The 18,294-nt window shown below is 41.4% G+C and overlaps 2 protein-coding genes across 3 annotated transcripts; one reads left to right on the forward strand and one right to left on the reverse strand.

The window, feature by feature from the left end:
- Nucleotides 1-561: 561 nt before the first annotated feature.
- prlhr2a (prolactin releasing hormone receptor 2a) lies at nucleotides 562-2,365 on the forward strand (the record flags this gene model as incomplete). The annotated part of the gene is made up of 2 exons (XM_083979734.1): nucleotides 562-1,022; nucleotides 1,729-2,365. The coding sequence occupies 2 exons, from the start codon at nucleotides 562-564 to the stop codon at nucleotides 2,363-2,365; spliced, it is 1,098 nt and encodes a 365-aa protein (XP_083835860.1).
- A 2,630-nt stretch (nucleotides 2,366-4,995) lies between these two features.
- Nucleotides 4,996-16,302, reverse strand: rab11fip1a (RAB11 family interacting protein 1 (class I) a). Of its 2 annotated transcripts, XM_083979267.1 has the most exons (5): nucleotides 15,548-16,302; nucleotides 10,550-10,986; nucleotides 9,567-10,416; nucleotides 6,178-6,283; nucleotides 4,996-5,591 (listed from the first exon to the last, which is right to left on the reverse strand). In XM_083979267.1, exons 1-5 carry the CDS (start codon nucleotides 15,895-15,897, stop codon nucleotides 5,388-5,390), a joined length of 1,947 nt encoding a protein of 648 aa, XP_083835393.1. In that variant the 5' UTR covers nucleotides 15,898-16,302; the 3' UTR covers nucleotides 4,996-5,387. The 2 variants fall into 2 exon arrangements, with proteins under 2 accessions (XP_083835393.1, XP_083835392.1); XM_083979266.1 differs by lacking the exons at nucleotides 4,996-5,591; nucleotides 6,178-6,283 and adding an exon at nucleotides 6,303-8,318.
- Nucleotides 16,303-18,294: the final 1,992 nt, after the last annotated feature.

Below are 18,294 nucleotides of genomic sequence, written 5' to 3' on the forward strand. Positions count from 1 at the left end.
GAAGCAAAGCCTCCTTTGCGGCACATTTGTCCATGTATATATTCCAAAGCAGGTCTGAGTCACACACTTAGCATTGGCTTTAATATTCACTGTTTGTATTGAAATAACTAAAGGCACCAGGCTCATGAGGAGAGCTGTACTTCTCGGTAGAAGTGCAGCAATAAACCTCCCTCCTTATGGACTTCAAAGAGAATGATAGAAACACTTCCAATTAGTCAAGGAAACTCTACTGTATTCTAATAAAAGGAAACCTCTGTCAGCACAGTGATTGCTCTCTCTGGAGCGACGTAGAGAAATGCATTATCACAAAGGATTAGTAAAAAACAATTATAATTGGATAGATGAAATGACTCGTTGAAATGCAGTTTTTCTGCAGTTACACAGAATAAAAATATCAACTGCAACGGCACAGGATGAACGTCTCTACAGGGATTGAGGTTCACATCGTTGAGCATATGCTGGGCTTGTCAGTACTTTCACTGTGCATGCTGCTGAATGCATGCACTGTAGTTTATTGTAATCAAAATGTCATCCCTCCAGATTCAGATTCAGCCTTCTGGGATGGAGGGCACAGGCAGTGGCTGGGCGGCTGAGCTCACCCCCCCATGTGTGATGCATGACGTGAATGGAAATGACACTGGTCAGGTCTTTGAGGTGGCGCTGCAGAACAGTTCCTCCAAGCGCAGCCCTCAGTTTGTGGGTGTGGAGCTGCTGCAGTCCTTCAAGCTGCTCATCATTCCCTGCTACACTCTGGTGGCTCTGGTGGGCGTGTTCGGCAACTACCTGCTCCTCTATGTCATCTGCCGCACTCGCAAGATGCACAACGTCACCAACTTTTTCATTGGGAACCTGGCCTTCTCTGACATGCTGATGTGTGCTACATGTGTGCCCTTCACACTGGCCTATGCCTTCAACCCCCATGGCTGGGTCTTTGGGCGTTTCATGTGCTACCTGGTGTACCTCATCCAGCCTGTGACGGTGTACGTGTCAGTTTTCACTCTCACTGCCATTGGTGTGGACAGGTGAGTCATAAAAGGAAAGGAAGCATAAGCATAGTGCTTCACTTGAATGTATCACTAATGTGGTGCATTATGCCTCACAATGAAAGTCACCATCTCCACGAAAATTGCACCAAATTGCAGTGGCTGATGTGAATGCTTTGAGTCACAAGCTGAATTTCCAGGAATGTATTGAGCCTACAGGCAAATAACATTGTTCTGAGACACTTTCCCTTAAATTGTCATCAATAATACAAATCCAGGAGTATTTCTTTTAGAGGGCTAAACACAAGAAGTTTCAAGGTTAACAGCTTCTAATGAAAGTAAGCAGAGACCTGAGATGCCACTGGAATTCATTATTTATCTCTTTAAAAGGGTTATATCATTTCTTTCACGGCAGCCCATACTACACATCAGGTCCCCTACAGCTGCTACCAGATACTGTGCACTAATCTCATCCTTCTGGTTTCTTCAAATGTAAATCTAACTGTATGAAGGATGACAGGAATTATCAGATAATATGATTGATACATTTTCCCCCGGTCCTGAAGGTTTTGTGCTCTCGATAACAAGCTGTGCAATGCAAGGACACCAAAGGCTGCTTTGTTTGTTGACCCTGAATACACATTTGAATAATCATGATTTTATAATACAGCACTGACCCCCCCGTAGCTAGATGGATAATAAATTAAATCTAATCCATCCTGTCCTCTCCTCTCCCTCCGCTCAGGTACTACGCCACAGTTCACCCTCTGAAAAAGCGCATCTCAGTCTTGGCCTGCACCTACCTTCTGTCTGGGATGTGGCTGCTGTCCTGTGGCTTGGTGGCTCCAGCTGTGGCTCACACCTACCATGTGGACTTTAAGAATGAGGGCTTCACCATCTGCGAGGAGTTCTGGATGGGCCAGGAGAGGGAGCGTCTGGCTTACGCCTACAGCACTCTCTTCATCACCTACGTTCTGCCCCTGTCCGCTCTCTGCATCTCTTACCTGTGCATCTCTGTCAAACTGCGGAACTGTGTGGTACCTGGCCACCACACCCAGAGCCAGGCGGAGGCTCAGCGCATGCGCAAACGCAAGACCTTCCGCTTGGTGAGCCTGGTGGTGGCAGCGTTTGGCATCTGCTGGTTGCCCATCAGTGTCTTCAATGTTCTGCGTGATATTGACATTGACATGATTGATAAGCGGTACTTCCTGCTCATCCAGCTGCTCTGTCACCTGTGTGCAATGAGCTCATCCTGCTGCAACCCCTTCCTGTACGCCTGGCTGCACGACCGTTTCCGTGCGGAGCTCCGCAAAATGTTCACATGCCGTCGTCGTATTGGCATCTCGGCCAATAACTGCGCTACAGCCAGCGTGGTCCTGTGAAGCTCCTGTGTTTTAGTTCTGTGTTGTTTAGTTTTTAATTCTCTGGACAGTAGAGTAGGTGACACAGATTTAGTTAGATTTAGATAAGTAGGATTCTCTAGTCTGTACAAGTGTCCTCGCCTTCACTCAAGGTAGCCACATTGAAGTTTAATGTGATGTTTTCATATTCTACTGATTTAGCATTGTGGCTTTCACAGTAGAGCTGGAAAAAGAATGATGCAACAAAATCAGAGATACCATCTTGTTTCTGGTCATATCCTGGAGCCTACCCACAGTGCCATTTGAATTGGGTTTCTAAATGTAGCCTGAAGCTGCTGGAGGGAGCAAGCTGATAAGCTCACTGCTCTCACACCCAAAGATTTTTTTTTTTTTTTTTTAAACTTTGTCTTGTTTAACTTTGTCTTTAAACACAGTCAAGCCACAGGCAGATTGTGAGCAGCTTCCTCTGGAGCCAAAAAAGGCAAGTGCCCCCCATGCCACCCCCCTGTGCACACCACTGAAAGGCGCTACTTTTTTCAGTAACGATTAATCAAAAAATGTTGCTGTTTACAATGCCGTTACCGTTACTGACAATAAAATGTGCTGTTACTTGACTCAAGAAGTCCCATTATTAAATTAATAATAAATTCAGGCGTTAAAGTGTACGTTAGACGTATATCTGGAACTAACCAACTCACTCAGTATCCCTCCACACAGGCAGGCTCCACAACATGCCCAACACTGGTTAAGACAAGTGCAGATGAGTTCCCCTTTAGTCCCAAACATAATAGATTGACCATGTGTCTTCCACATCAGTTCATTTCAAAAGTGTGATCTATTTGTTGAAATAGGAAAAGAAAAAAAAAAAAAAAAAAAAAAAATATATATATATATATATGTATATATATATATTTGGCCTGATGAAGATACTGACTGAGTGATAATGTTGATCAATTTCTGCATTATCAGTAGAAAATGCAAAGCAACACTGCATTAATCGGTCTGGCCTTTGGCTCGCATCACTGAGCCCACTCTGAGGCAGAGCTCTAACTGGATTGCAAATATCGTACACTTTAATTAAAATTGAAATAATATAAAAAGATGAGAAAATGTTTGAATTATTTTACTAGAATCAGGTCACTGCCGTTTTCAGCACACATCACACAAGTAGGAGTGAAATATGAATTTGGTGGAGACTATTTTCTGCTACAGATCTGGTGGCAGCAGGATAATGTATGTGGGATTGATTGGGGATAAAAATGTTCATGTTCATAATGTGTCATTATGTCTCCCTTACTGATGTGTTTTTAATAGTTTTTGGGCAATAATTGAGGTCGATGGGAGAGAGCAGTGAGCTACAAACTTAGAAGCTTTAGACATTACTGTACCTGTAGGTGTGTGTGTGTACATATCCTACTGTTTTGTTATTACAATACACAATGATTAATAAACATAACACAAACCTGCAGGAAATGGAGTAAAAGACACAACAAAAAGAGCACAAGGCCACAAGTGAAGTTATGCATAGTTTGATTGAAAGTTTAAATAATTATGCCAATAATATATTTTACTTACACATGTAGATTTTATTTTTTTCCCTAATGTACATTAAATTATTGTAAGTAGTCGCAGAAACAGAAATCTGGTGAAATAATTAGTGTCTTTATTTCAAATAAAACCACATTTTGCTCAGCATCACTTCTTTCAGCAGTTTTACATTGATTGTAGTTTTATTATCATGTCAGACAGACACTACACATCAGGCTGAACATTCTGCAGAAAAAGAGAGGTAGCCGACAGCTCTCCATCCAGCAAACACAGAAGTCATGAAAAAGGTTTTGAAGGCACATGTCTGTACATTCTCACGATTAATATTGCTATAATTTCTGCCAAGACATCAAACGGTATAATCATGTAAAGGCATAGATGTAGCTTTCATTCATTAGTGTAGTTTAAATACAAAGACAAGGCTGGTTATTACCGATAGTGAATCATTTACTATTCCTCTGATGATTTGTTTTTGATCATCCCTTAGTTTTTATTTTATAAATACAACACAAACATCACAGTGATTGAAATCTTACATTATTATTAGAATAGTTCGATTCTATCCATATTGCTTGCATAATATTTTATTTTCATCTATGTGCACAGGCTACATTGCAACCACATAAAGGAAAAATGTATTTATCTGATGTGTGATTGATTCAAAGAATGTACAGTACATATTTGCTATTATTAATTGCTGGTTTTCTAAATAACACCTCTTTGAAGCAAAAGTAGGCACAGCATCTGTTTTAAGGACTGGATGACCAGCTGACATTCAACTGTGGTGAGTAAAACAGGTGAGGAATGTTAACTGTGTGAAAATAAATGCTAGTCTAAAGGATCAGTGTAAAAATAGTAATAATGATAAAAATAAGACTTAAGTGGTGGAGGAAAAAGTCAATGTGCACTTGTTATATATAAACATTCGTAATCTTCACTTAGCTGGTAAGGTCAGAGTTCATAGTTGCTATCGACAGTAATGCACTGCAAGGTTATGTATGTATAAGTATGTATGTGGTCATGCATCACAAAGTAGTAAGTTACAGAAAAAAGCCCAGTGTAAAGAGTAAAAAAAGGCCAGAAAATTGTTTGTTTAAGAAAACTATACTTTTCTATGCATTTTATGTATGTTAAATAAAGTTCAACACAGAGTGTCATAAGATGTAGTACACAAATCAAGATGTTGAATATATTTTTCATGTATTAAGTTTTTTCTAAAGCAAATTCCAGTACCTTAGTGTCAAAACAAATACATTAATCTGCTTATATAAAGATTTTTACTTGCTTGTTATTAAGTCATCACCACATGTTATTAGTTCAGAGGCAATTTTCCAGCATTCACAAATGAATTTGGCTCTGAAACTCAAAAAGTGCATATGCTCAAAGACCTTCATAGAGATTGTGTCTCTCAGTATACAGTGACAACAGGACAAACTCACACAGGAAACAAAACTGAATTCTTAAGTGTGTCACTCCCCTTTCTGCAGTTGTAACCCTACACTTGCTTGATAGGTTGGATGGTTTGCAGGATACTGGGTTTTTCCTCTATGACGCGGAGCACCAGGTGATCAATGTACTCCTCGAGCTCAACAATCTTGGCGTCCTTCTTGGACAGGTCTGTCTGCTGCTTCACCACCAGCGTGATCAACTCTTCCTGGGTCAACTGAGTGTACGGTCCACTTTGACCTGAGTCTGCCACCTGAGGGACATGACCAAAGTTAATACAGTGCTTGCCTTCTGAACACTGCTTCATTTATTAAAGTTCACATAGTTTTTCCCCAGAAAGTAAAAAAATATGAAATGGCTTTTTCAGATGTGCGAAAAAAGATTTAAAAAAAGTCATATAAGTTGGTCTGAATTACACTTTTCTTCAGCTTTCCGTCAAATCTTTTTCTGAGCAGATGGAGTTATTCTCACTTGTTAACCAGTGAGAAAAACTCCATCTGCTGAGTTGAAAGACATGGCAAGTCTGCTTTTCCTTGAAATCAGTTTTTGTAAACCTGCCATGTCTGTGGTCAAAAATAAAACTTTTGACTACATTTTTGAGTCGACTGCCCAAAGCTTCTAAATGAGGAAGACCAATCACATTGCAAGTGCTGCTAACTGCAACTGATTACATCATTTAGTCATGTTATTATCTAAATTTAACTCAAAAAACACTACTTGCAAACATTTTCTTATATTATGTAATGCCCACAACAGAAAAATCTAATTAACTTGCTATAAGGCTACATGTCAAATCTGTTTACTTTACACCCTCAGTGTCATTTATGTCAAGACAGTACCTTAATCTTCCCTGGTGTGTTGTCCCAGACCTTAATCTCTTTCACAGCTTGGCCACTGGTTGCATGCTGGCTCTCAACTGAGGTCAGAGGCTTCACAGGATGAGGCCTGTAAGGAAAGTGAATATGTTATTATAAAGCCCTCAAAAGATCACTGCAAGCAAGTCACAATAATTTGTACAAACTCAACAGGAAATAAAGAAAAACATAACAGCAGGGGTTAATCATTGAACATTTTCATCTGTTGCATTACAAATCTTCCAAATCATTCCACTGTGATTAATGTGTAGACATGGTGTTAAAATCATTGTGAGGAATTTAACCCAAGAAATCACACGCCGTCAGTCACACCCAAGATCAATCCCGACACCTCAAATGCCTCCCAGTACAACAGCAGCAGCTTTATGCAAATCCAAATAAACACTATTTGTGAGTGGCCTCTTCAATCTCACCTGCGTGGAGCAAAGGCTAGCCCACCTCCATTGCTATTCTGAGCACTGACAGGCTGAGTCTCAGACGGTGAGACCCATGCTTGCAAAGGTGTCTTTCCCCCCGACATACTTCCTGCTGGTTCCTCCATAACTCCCTGCAGGGGCTCTGAGGAAGCCAAAGCAGTGGGCACAGCAAACGGTTCAGCTGCAAATGGATCCTTTTCGACAAAGAAATTGCTTTGTGTTTTCACATCAGCTTGAGGCTGAAGTGCAACCGACTGGTTCGTGATATTTCTTGCGGAGAGGCTTTGATTAGCCGGGGCTGTGGTTGTTTCGTCTTTAGATGCTGGTTCTTGTTGAGACTTGAAACTTTTATTATCCGGGTGAGTTCTTGACTGAAGGGAACGTCTTTGTCTCTGTGAATTCCTTCTCTGGAAAGCATGAAAATCTGCTTCCTTCGAATCATCACTTTTTTTCTTGTACTCACTGTGTCCGTTTGAACCACTGCTATTAAAACTTGCAAATGGATCAGCTGGCTTCTCTTGATTGAATATTTTATCAAGATCATCCGTTGTCATTCCTGGATCTTGAGGTTTCGGCTCTTTCTTCACGTTGCCGGCAAAGGAGTTGCTGACGTCTTGGTTCTGCTTCTGATATGCCCATCGGTCTTTGGAAAGACGCTCAGTACTGGACAATGAGTCAAACTCCACAAAGTTGTCATTTGCCTGTCCACCCTTTCTGTCCATGCTACTCACACTTTGACTAAATAGCGCAGACTCATTCTGCTGTGTCGACTCATTCGCATTAACCCTCTGTCTAGGTTTGGCTGTGGGTTGTGGAGTTGTATCCATTTGACTGGTTGGTCGGGATGCATGTGTTACTGAAGGTGGCAGCAATGCCTTCTTCACTCCATCCCTGGACATCTCTGAGAGATTTTCTCTGCCTGAGATGTCAGTATTAACAGGTCCTGGGGCTCCAAATGGACCAGGTCTCAAATGGTGGGCAATTTCCAGGCTTTGACTTGTATCGGCTGCTGGCTGAGTTTGTGAAGATGTGACCGGTTTAGGGGGAGCTGGGGCAGCTATTTTTTTTGTTGATACAGGTTTGGTCTCCAGAGGTTGTGTTTGATAACGCCTGGTAGTAGAACTCTCTAATGATACGGTCCTTGGACTTGGGTGATATTCCTCTGGGCCATCTACACTCATCTCTGGACCTAGAAGATCAGGTCCAGGTGAAGTGTCGCGATGTTTCTGATTGACCTCAGCAATTATATGGTCCCATCGAGTGTGCCCTAGCACCCCGTGCCTTTTCTGGGGAAAGAGGGTTTCGTAATCAGGAAGTGGGACGGACATTCTTTTGCCTTTCTGTGATCCATCTGCTTCTACGTATGCAGGGTTATTGATCTCTCTGACAGAACCGTGACTTCCTCCAGCTTCAGTCCCAGACACGAGATATGAGGGTGGCAAGGGGGCTCTCCTTTTCTTCTCTTCCATGGTGGGCAAAGATCCCTCAGACTCCACAGATGACAAATTCTCGGCGCTGCCACGGGAGGAACCAGACAGGCTTCGACTTAAATTTGGCGGAGCCAAAGATGAGTGGAGGTTGGAGAAACGATCAGGGGATTCAGATGGGACACTAGAGAAGGTGGAGTCAGAGGTGGCTGGGGAAGGACACAGCTGACTGGGGGTTTGGCAGTCAGCGGGCTCAGACAATCTGCCAAGGAGTGAGAACAAAGGCCTACAGGTCAGTGTGACCATCACATTACTGGAGTCACTTACACCAATGTACAACCCATCACCAGTTTAACTAGCATCTCACAGGTCAACACGTCTCTCAACACAGACCTATACAATTCCCATCAACCTCACGTAAACTACATTTTTCAATATGATATTATAAGTCTATAAACTGACAATACGTCCGTGATAACATACTTTAAAGGCTGACACTGAATATGACAAATTCATTTGTTCATAAAATGGTCTACTGTTGTTGATCGGCAACCTACAAACAAAACCTCTGACGTTCAAATGTCTTGTGATGAATGTTTCTATTTTTAGCTGTGACTATTTCACATTAAGAAATTCTAATAAGTAGAGACGACAATAGAAACATTCTTAGGTTCAAGGTTTTTCCGCATGACATCAATACATAAGATTATATAAACACCTATAAATACTATGGAAACTATCTGCCACATAGAATACTTCATGTAAACTAGGCCACTGTAATACTGACAATAGCAAACACATGGCCCTTACCATTATGATTCAGAAATTAAAAAAAAAAGAATCCAGTCCAATCCAGTCCACAAGTAACTTTTTACACCAAGAAGCACGGTCCAAACACTTGAGACCTGCACAAAGTCATCCTACAGCTCAAAGACTCCGTATGAACTGAGTCACACACAACCTGCTCCACAACATCTTCCCCAACACAAGCCACACCCAGACTCTCATCTGTGTAGACGCCAAACTGGTCAATCAGGTTCAGTCAAATACTTTAGAGAGGTCAAAGTTTTTTGTAATTCAAGACAGTTGGAGGGTTCCTGAGGATCAACATGAACAGAAACAGGAAAGCAAGCTCTGAAATTCAGTGACGGCAAGTTTCGGTGGAAACAGACAGGATGAAACTGAACGATCAGTAACAAACGTTTAGGTTTAGGTGAATATCATTTTTAAGTGATCATGTGCCTCTTCTCTACATAATAAGCATAAATGCAGGATCTGTTGCTGTTGTACAGGAGCAGCACTATTTATTTGTTTTACTTTAATCATTCATTAAACAACATTAAACCGCCAAAAAGTGAAAGTGGGTACTCCAGTCATGCAAGTCCAAAAACAGTGTGACCACATGCAAATAATAAGATCCACATCATCACAGCAGTGACATAACAGAAGCATCATTACGTAACAATATATTAACAGTGTGCATGTGATGCAAATTGAGAAGGCAGCCTACCTGGGTTTGACTGCAGCAGTGCGGTTGGGGAGGACCACGCCAGAGGGGGGTTGTGGGTTGTGGGTGGTTTTGTGATCATTTGGGTTTTCATTGCTGGCAACTTTAAGATCTGAACTGAGGGAAATGTCCTCAAAGTCACTGCGAGGGGCAGGTGCAGGAGCAGACGACTCCTCTTTTTTCTCCTCCTTCTTTCTGATCATTCCAAACAGGGACGACAGCCTGTCGCTCATGGAGGCCTCTTCCTGTCGTTTCTGTTCCTCTGCTTTGCTCCGCTCCTCCTCGAGCCTCTGATTCTCTATCCTGCGCTCTTCCTCTTGCTTTCTTATCTCTTCTTCCTCCTCTTTCTGTTTCTTCCTCCTTGCCTCATCCTCGATTAAGCGTCTCTTCCTTTCCTGTTCCTCTTGGTATCTGCGCTCCTGCTCTTCCTGGACTCTTCTGGCCTCTGCCCTGTGTTTCTCCTCTTCCTCCAGCCTCTTTGTTTCTGCTGCGCGCCTCTCTTCTGCCTGCCTTCTCTCCTCCTCCTCTTGATGGCGCTGTTGCTCCAGTATAGCTCTATCTGTCGACTCACGCCTGTAGACAGGAACAGGTGCGCTTTTAAGGGAATCTGCAGAGGCATCGGAGGTGTGTTTGCGGACATCCTCCAAAGACCCTTGGCCTGAGCTGTTCAGGCTGAGTGTAGATCCACTCTTCTCTGTCTCCTCCGTGTACACATGGCTGCCGTTGATGCACAGGTTGTTCAGGTCACTGTTGCTTTGCTTGGAGCGACCCAGTAGGGAGAAAGGACCCTGAGACACCTTGCTGTCAGAGCTGCCAGTTCGCTTGTGGCCCAGAAATTTGAATTTCTTTTTTACTGTGGGAGGAGAGACAGGGAAGAGTGATGTCATTGTTGACATGCAAAACCCCATTATTCAACAAGAAGTGCAACAGAGGCCAAGCAAAGCTGTCAACATACAGTTCAAACAGAGCAAAGAAACGTAATTTACCTTCAGGAGAGTCTATATTGAGTCCAGATGAACGGCTGCCACTGAGAGATGAGTTCTTCTCGGGAAGAGTTCCCAGTGTAGACATGGACTGAGAGATGTTGCGCTGCAAGTTTGACTTGGGGGCAAAAAGGTTTTTGAGCTTTGATTTCTTTTTCACTCCTGGAGATTGATTGAGCGACTGTGCATCGGCCTCTCCCTCGCTGTCAGTGAGGACATTGCTGACAGAGGGAACGATAGCTGAAGCAGAGTCAGAGAAGCTGTCCTTTTTCTTCCCACGGACTTTGTCTTTTAGCTTGGAGATGCGGGAGCGCGGCTTGTCCTGCATGGAAAGGTCAAACATGCTAGCTGACATGTTGTTCCTCATGAAGTGTATGTCTAGCAGCACCTCCCCTCGCACCTTGTCTTCTTTTCCCGTCTTGTCCACCAGCTTGAACCAACTGCAAATGAAAAAAAGAGAAAAAGTATAATCAGATGTTTAAAATACCATTCAGCAAGATTCATAAATGTTATGTTACCACCAAACAGTGGTAAATTACTGATTTGTCAGATAGAGATTTTAGTAACATAAAAAAAAGAACGGCTATTTGATAGAGAATTAATCAAGAACACTTAATATCCTTTCTTTTGAGCTATGTACATAATGAGGTTAATTAACTTATCAAATAATGGACTGATTTAAAAATAGAGTTAATGATCTTAAATTACCAGCGTATTTAGGTCATTTTGCTAAAGTTAGGCACAAGAGCAGAATATTCTTAATGGATCAGTTGGTCAGCGTCAGTTTTGATCCTTTACAGTATCACTAAACCAAACTTGCAAACACTAATTTAGGTTTGCCTTTTGAGTGTGATGATTTTGTTTGCATTTGACTTTTAGTAAATATTTCTGAGTTTTGCACTGTTGGCCAGAAAAAGTACATAATCATGAGATGTTGTGGGCTTTAATAATTTCATTTTTCACTATTTTCTGGTTGAATGTAACACACAACATGCTGTAAACAAATCTAATGGCTCTGACTTCAAACACTCAAGATCTGTTGCCATCATTCTGCTGAGTCTCATTACTGTACACCTGAGACTGATAGGTGTCATTAACCAGTGAACGGCTTGTTCCAGTTCCTGTTGGGAGTACCATGCCAACCACAGATAAAGCCTGACAATTACAGCTTTGTTCAGATACCCCCCACCCCCACCCAACGTCCACTCTGTTGTACAGGATCAGCACTTATTGTCTGCAAGGGAAGGGTAGGAGTGTTCTGGAGAGCCCTGTCCAAAACCCTGCCAAAACAAGCTATTAGTGCAATTACATACCAATGCTTTCTGCTCAAATAATTGAAGCTTTGCTATTATTAGATGTACTAACACTGTAGCAGAAGTGCCCATTATAGCGAGCCTTTCCCCTTTTGAACTCTTTTGTTCCACAGCAGAGCCCTCGGACTGTTTCACTTACGCTAAAGGTCACTGTGTGAATTCTTTTTGATCGTTTTGTGGAATAACACTGTACGCTGGTCCTAATAAGGTTCAGGCTAACATTGTATGAGATATCCATCACTGAAAAAAAAGAGATGCCGTGAGTGACATTAACTAGGCAGATAACTGCAGTCTATATGGAGTTTATTGCTTCAGCATTCATTTTCATGTCATGAAGAAGACCCCCAGGCAGGCTGGGGATAACATCCAGGAAACAAGCAAGGGAGTAAACCAACATTTTTCAAACACTCTGAAACACGCAGGGAGGTGCTGTACAGTATGTGAAGTAATGAAAGTTACAGTACAAACATTCTCCTTCTCCCACCCTAAACTGAGCATGCCAAGTCAAACAACTGCTGACAAAAAGAACAAGGAGATTACACGTGACTCAAGCCAATCAAAAAAAGACAGTTGTCCTCTTCTTGCTTACGTCAATTATGGAAGGGTACTCCCTTTAAAATACAATGCAGTGTTATGGTCATTAAAAGGTTGACAAGGACAGTATGCACTGTGCTGTCTGCTGCATAGATAGTTAGATACACAGAGCCGTGCCCCTGATGCACGCTCTCACTGGTCCTGCTGGACAGGTTCGCTCTGTTAACCGTCAAGGGCACTTCTCTAACACATTTAATGATTAACAGGAGAGACTGTGTTTATCTTGGTGTAGGCACTAAAATGGACTTGGTCAATAAGATAACAACAAGGTACATTGAATAGAGTTAATGTATTAATAGACTCCTCCAAAATATGTTTTTAAAGAATTATCAGGAGAGTAAATCCAATTTAGAAATGTTCTTAGAGAAAAGTTGACATCAAGTCTGAATTCACAGGAGGTGACTCTCATGCTGTGTGAATATGAGCCATGTGTTTGGAGGATTGGGAGATATTTTTAGTGCCACTGTTCTGCTCTGTGTTTACAAAATAAATACGATGGCTCGGGTTTCTGAAAAATTAGAAACTGGCTCTGACCCAACTGGAATTAGTCCAGTATCATTACTCCAAAATATGTGATGCTAAAAGGATCTAGCTGACAGAAAACGTATCTGTAATTATAGTAATGATGAACAGCTTGAGTTATTTTAAAAGCAAAAATTCCAAACTTTCACTGTGACCTGTGTACATTTGTGATTTTTCAACATTTTTCGACCAAACAAATGATCTACTGGCAGCTTACTCAATGATAAAGTTATTTGTGGATCTAACCACATCAATCCATCTCAGAATCTATAAAAAAAAAAAAAACTGATTAAGATTACAATTTTTTTCCCTGTGCAAAATAAGCATTGAGCTACAGTCATTAGGTAAATAATAACTTAGTAAATCTCCAATTTTGATAATCCATTCATTTTAAAGTATTTTTTAAGAAGGAAGCCAACAGCTGAATGGACGAAATAAGCAATGTGAGGACGCCGCTTTGAACTCTGTGAAAAAAGTGATATCGATGGCAGTTTTCTGACATTTTATAGACCAAATTATTAATCAGCTAATGGAAGAAAATGATACGCAAATTAAACTGAATAACTCCCTACATGTAATACAACATAAATCCTCTGAATGAACATCAATTATTTATCTTCTGATGATTTGGGAATGTTTATGATTTTCACTCATTGATCACCTCACATACTTTGGCAGTACAACCTGATTTTCAATCTCTAACAACTCTGATGTATAAGAGGCAACTGTAAAGTTCCTGTCCTGCAGAACAACAAGTGCTCAGTGTCACACCCTGTACCAGCACAAGAGGGAAGCAGGATAGAAATCTAACACCACGCTTCCAGGTGACGACATGCGACATCCAATACCCAGGATGATAACTGAGACACAAGGACCAGGTCAAGCAAGAAGAGTGAGACTTTGAAAGGGAAGCACAAGGAATGAACTTCAACCATTGAAATGTAACTGAGCAAACACAAGATAACACTTCAGATACAACGGTGCAGAATATAGTGCAATAACGAAGTGAATGAAGTCATTCCAGCGTCATATCAAGGCTGCCCTTGTATGAGTGATTACTGGGACTCATAATCAGCAGCTCACTCAGTCTTTACCAAAGGTCATCTCAGAATTCGGCATCTGGCCCTGTGGGAAAAAGTTTGAGTCTATATCCAGCCCTCAGTTTATTTTGAAAACTCTCCTGCATAAGAGGGTGTGTGTCCTAATTCAACACTAATGCAATGTTTTATTTTTGAGTCCTATTACACCCACGTTGCACCTATGTCACGTCAAACCACAGATGTCATCCTGACTCATTTAACCCGTCTGGGCGTGAACAAACATATAATAAAATAGGAAAAAACCCTGACGAACGTGTCGGATGAACAACAGCAATGTGAGAAAAGAATTCCACATATAGGCACAGCTGCCAGTGAGTTGGCTTCACACCAGTTTATGAAGTAATAGCCACAACTGAACGTTGAGGAGTGGCCAAATAGAAAGAGGAAAGACAGAAGAGAAGAGATTAGAATAATCTTTGCCTGTTTTCCCACCAACTCCATGGTTTCTGTTTTCACTCCGAAACACTGATAAGAAGAGGGAGGGGAGGGAGGCTCCATCGCCATGTCCATGTTTTAATGTTGTTGTGTTGTTGTGACCCATTTTAATTGCTGGGTGTTTGATGTTTGTACACAAATGCCAATTGCCAGAACAAGACCGCTCAATTTTGTATTCATTATTTTATTTATTCATGTGCCGAGTCAAGTAATCACTGAATAAATATTTAAAAAATTCAATTACGGCAGCTGTTTGAATACAGGGAGTAAAATGTTTCATATTTTGGGCAAAATCTATATCAGCATTGGATTTCTGTGTCAGTTACAGACACGATGGGGTAGGTAGGTGTTCAAAAGCCACAACTGTATTGTTAGTGTTATGGTATCTCAGATATTCTTAAACTGAGCCAAGTGATGTAGTAAAGGACAGGTAAGAAGAATTCAATTCACTTAACACTTCAAAGAGATAACACAAGTGGGCAAACCAACCAAAGCAATTACAATGCAGTCAGTCATCAGACATAGTGAAATTAGGGCAAGGTTGAAACTAATTGTTTTAAAAGACTTGCTGCTTTATAGTCTGCTTATCAATCACTCAGGGAAAAATGTGAACAGGTTTGAGGAACTTCTGTCTGTCTTGGCTCAAGTATAATTCATGATAGACATACGTGTAAGTGTGGGGGATACAGCAACAGATTATTTGTTTGTTTACCTATTTATTCAAAGTTTGCTTAGATTGCTTAACTGTATGATGTAATGCGCACCAATACTTAACCTTTGAACTAATACTAAGGTTGTGTGGGTGGACTATAATTCCACTGTGCAGGTGTGGTGTGCTGGGACTCCCTGGGTTTGTTATGTTGTTCAGGTAGAGCTTGGAGCTGAATGTGAAAAGAAAACCATCACTCTGGTGGAAACCTTTGTAACCCTTAACCACAGCAAACAATCCCACACCAAAGTGCCAGAGTAACAAGCAGACTATAGATGACTGAGTCATGATTTCGTTAGGCCCACTTATATTAACAGTTGTCACTTACTCTGTCTTTGTGCGGGACTTGTTGTCATGGAGATCCAGCAAGTTTACCATAGCTTGACCCAAAAACTTGTCAAGCCCCACCTGGGCACGGTGCATCACTATGATGTACAGTGTGCAGCGTTCAGCGTTTCCCGGGTGGAAGAGTGGCAGGTCAAACGAAGCCTCTTCTTTCCACACCGGAACGACACATTTCTCAGCCACAGAGGTGGAGAACTTGTCTTTGGCCACCTGGATGATGGCGTAGGCATCGTTGGTGCCGCTCTTGCCCTTGACGCGGAGGTTCCGAGCCTGGTGCACCGTTACCTGGACGCTGGTCGGGAACCACTGCTGGCTCTGGTCGGCCAGAGACATGGCGCAACGCTGTCAAGACGTGCCAAAACTTAACGCGGGCTGTCTTACAAGAGTAGCCGATAACGTCTCAAGTTGTTGGTTATCCTTTTCCCGAGCTGTGTTTTTCACCTCCGACGTCCTCTGCTGCGGCGGGGGGTTTAACGTTAGGTTACCTAGCTTGACTTCGGTTCAGGAAGCTCAGGTTGATGTCGTAATACTTCTCCCTCCTCTCCGTAACGCTATATCAAAGCCTCTAATAACACCGGAGTTGAGTCAACAACAACTTAACGCTAGCAGTAGCCTGTGACGTTACAACCCCACCGGTACATTACCGCGCTGCCACTAATTCCTGTAAGAAGCTTTTATAAAAACGCTTTTCTTTGCTTTGCCTCCTCCGCCAAGTTAAACAGTTCACTTCCCTGATGTTACCAGTTTCCACCCATACGCTACAAAGCAGCGCCTGATTGGCTCATTTCTCTGTCAGTTTTCACAGCGCGTCGCTGATTGGACAATGCAGGAGGTGGGCGTTGACAGATCGCAAAACCGTTAACAACTGATCAGGAATCAGATTAGCCACGCAGAAGTCATAGAAGCTGTAAATAAGACAACAAAACTGAGGAGTCCAGTGATGGAAATAAACATGTTTAGGAACTTTTCTGTCTTTTATTTGGGTTCAAAAGTGCGAGGCACAGTTTGAAGGTAGTGTTTGTTTGGGGAAGCTAAAGGAACAGCACTTTATGACTTTATGATTGCTGAGATGATGACAGATAGTGTAGGCCTAGCCTAGATGTTGTTAAATTAAGGCATCCAGAACAAAACGGGGTGAAATTACATTAGGCCTACAGTAGGATTTGATCCCTCACTTACTTAGTATCTTATGATCTGTTTGTCAGGCCTTCATCGGGTTATTTAAGAGAATCATGATTTCAGGCAATTTCTCATAGGCCTACTGGTTAGTCTTGCATAAAAAAGAGAACAAAATGTTATCACCACATTTTAATGGGTTTTTGAAGGGTTGTGTAGCCTATTATCCAAAATAGAGTACAAGCCGCAGACTGAATGTTTAATTGAAGAAGCCTGGAACATTGCTTATAAATAATTCGAAATTATGTGATTGAGAGAAAAAGAACAACAACTGGCAAGTGCTCAATTCTTTAGCAACATAGCAGGTGTTTCGTAACCTTAAAAAAAATGTTTTTTCTTGTACAACTTGGAATTTATGTTTGAGGAACAAAGTCAAGATGAGACCTGTGGGCAACTCTGGCACGACCATAAAAGGCAGTGAGCACAGATGACAGTATCCACACCAGATGCATGATGCATTCAAGACAGGACTATCATGATGTTTATATTTGTTTCACACAAGAGTTTCAATATAAGTCACAGTAAAATAGAATAGAAACTGTCATGTTTTACATCTTGAAGGCATCCTGCATGGGGCAGATCAAAAAGATCATACAGCACACAACATGCACAACAGACTGATCATATAAAAATGCCAAACCATAACAACATAGCCTACTACAGTATGCCATTCTTTAGATCTCATGAGGACTTCCCTTCAAAAAACAATGACAGTAAGTTGCATAGTACAAACATGATTTCCTATTTATGCAATTTCCTGAATTGCAAGTATTTCAAACTGACTTTAAAACAGCTCCTCACGTGTAAAATTGATGCTCTAACTGGATTCATTAATTTCAGTCGTGACGTTTTGTGGCGTGTCCCCTGATATGTGACTTGCATTTTGTGGATACTCCTTCGAGAAACTTTTAATACCAACACCTTAAATTTCATAGTTAGAAGGTTTACTGTAAAGTGAGTATGGGGCAGACAAGTCCATCATTGCAAAATCTGTGAGATTTGACTAACATTTCATTTCTGTCCAGAAGGGGGCAGTCAATCAGACATTAGACCCAAAGACTGTATAAAGATTAGACTTTTTTTTACAGTCTATGGATTAGACCAGCAAAAGTGGAAGACATGGAAATAGAAGTTAACTGGGTATGAGAAAGACAATTATTTTCCCCCTGATTTTTTTATTCTTCTTGAATTTATTAGATTGGAGAAGATCGGTCAGTGCTGATGGGAGTACAGAAAAATAAAAAGCCAACATTTTCATCATATATTCAAAAGTCTCGCATAGCTTTTCTTTTTAATTCACTCAGAAATTCTGTACAGCTCATACAATTTCATACAATTATTCTCCTACACACACACTCGCACACGCACCCACACAGACACACACACACACATACACAGACATAAACAGAACATACAAGTGCATACATGAGCACACGCAAACAAATACTTGAAGCAAACATAAGGGTGAAAGGTTGTCCACAGATTAAATGCATATAGCTGTACTTTGGAAATGGATCATCTTGCATTCCATTTCATGCTATAGTTGATATGCAT

The sequence above is a fragment of the Trachurus trachurus genome (genome assembly GCF_905171665.1).
Source record: "Trachurus trachurus genome assembly, chromosome: 9".
Taxonomy (NCBI): Eukaryota; Metazoa; Chordata; class Actinopteri; order Carangiformes; family Carangidae; genus Trachurus; species Trachurus trachurus.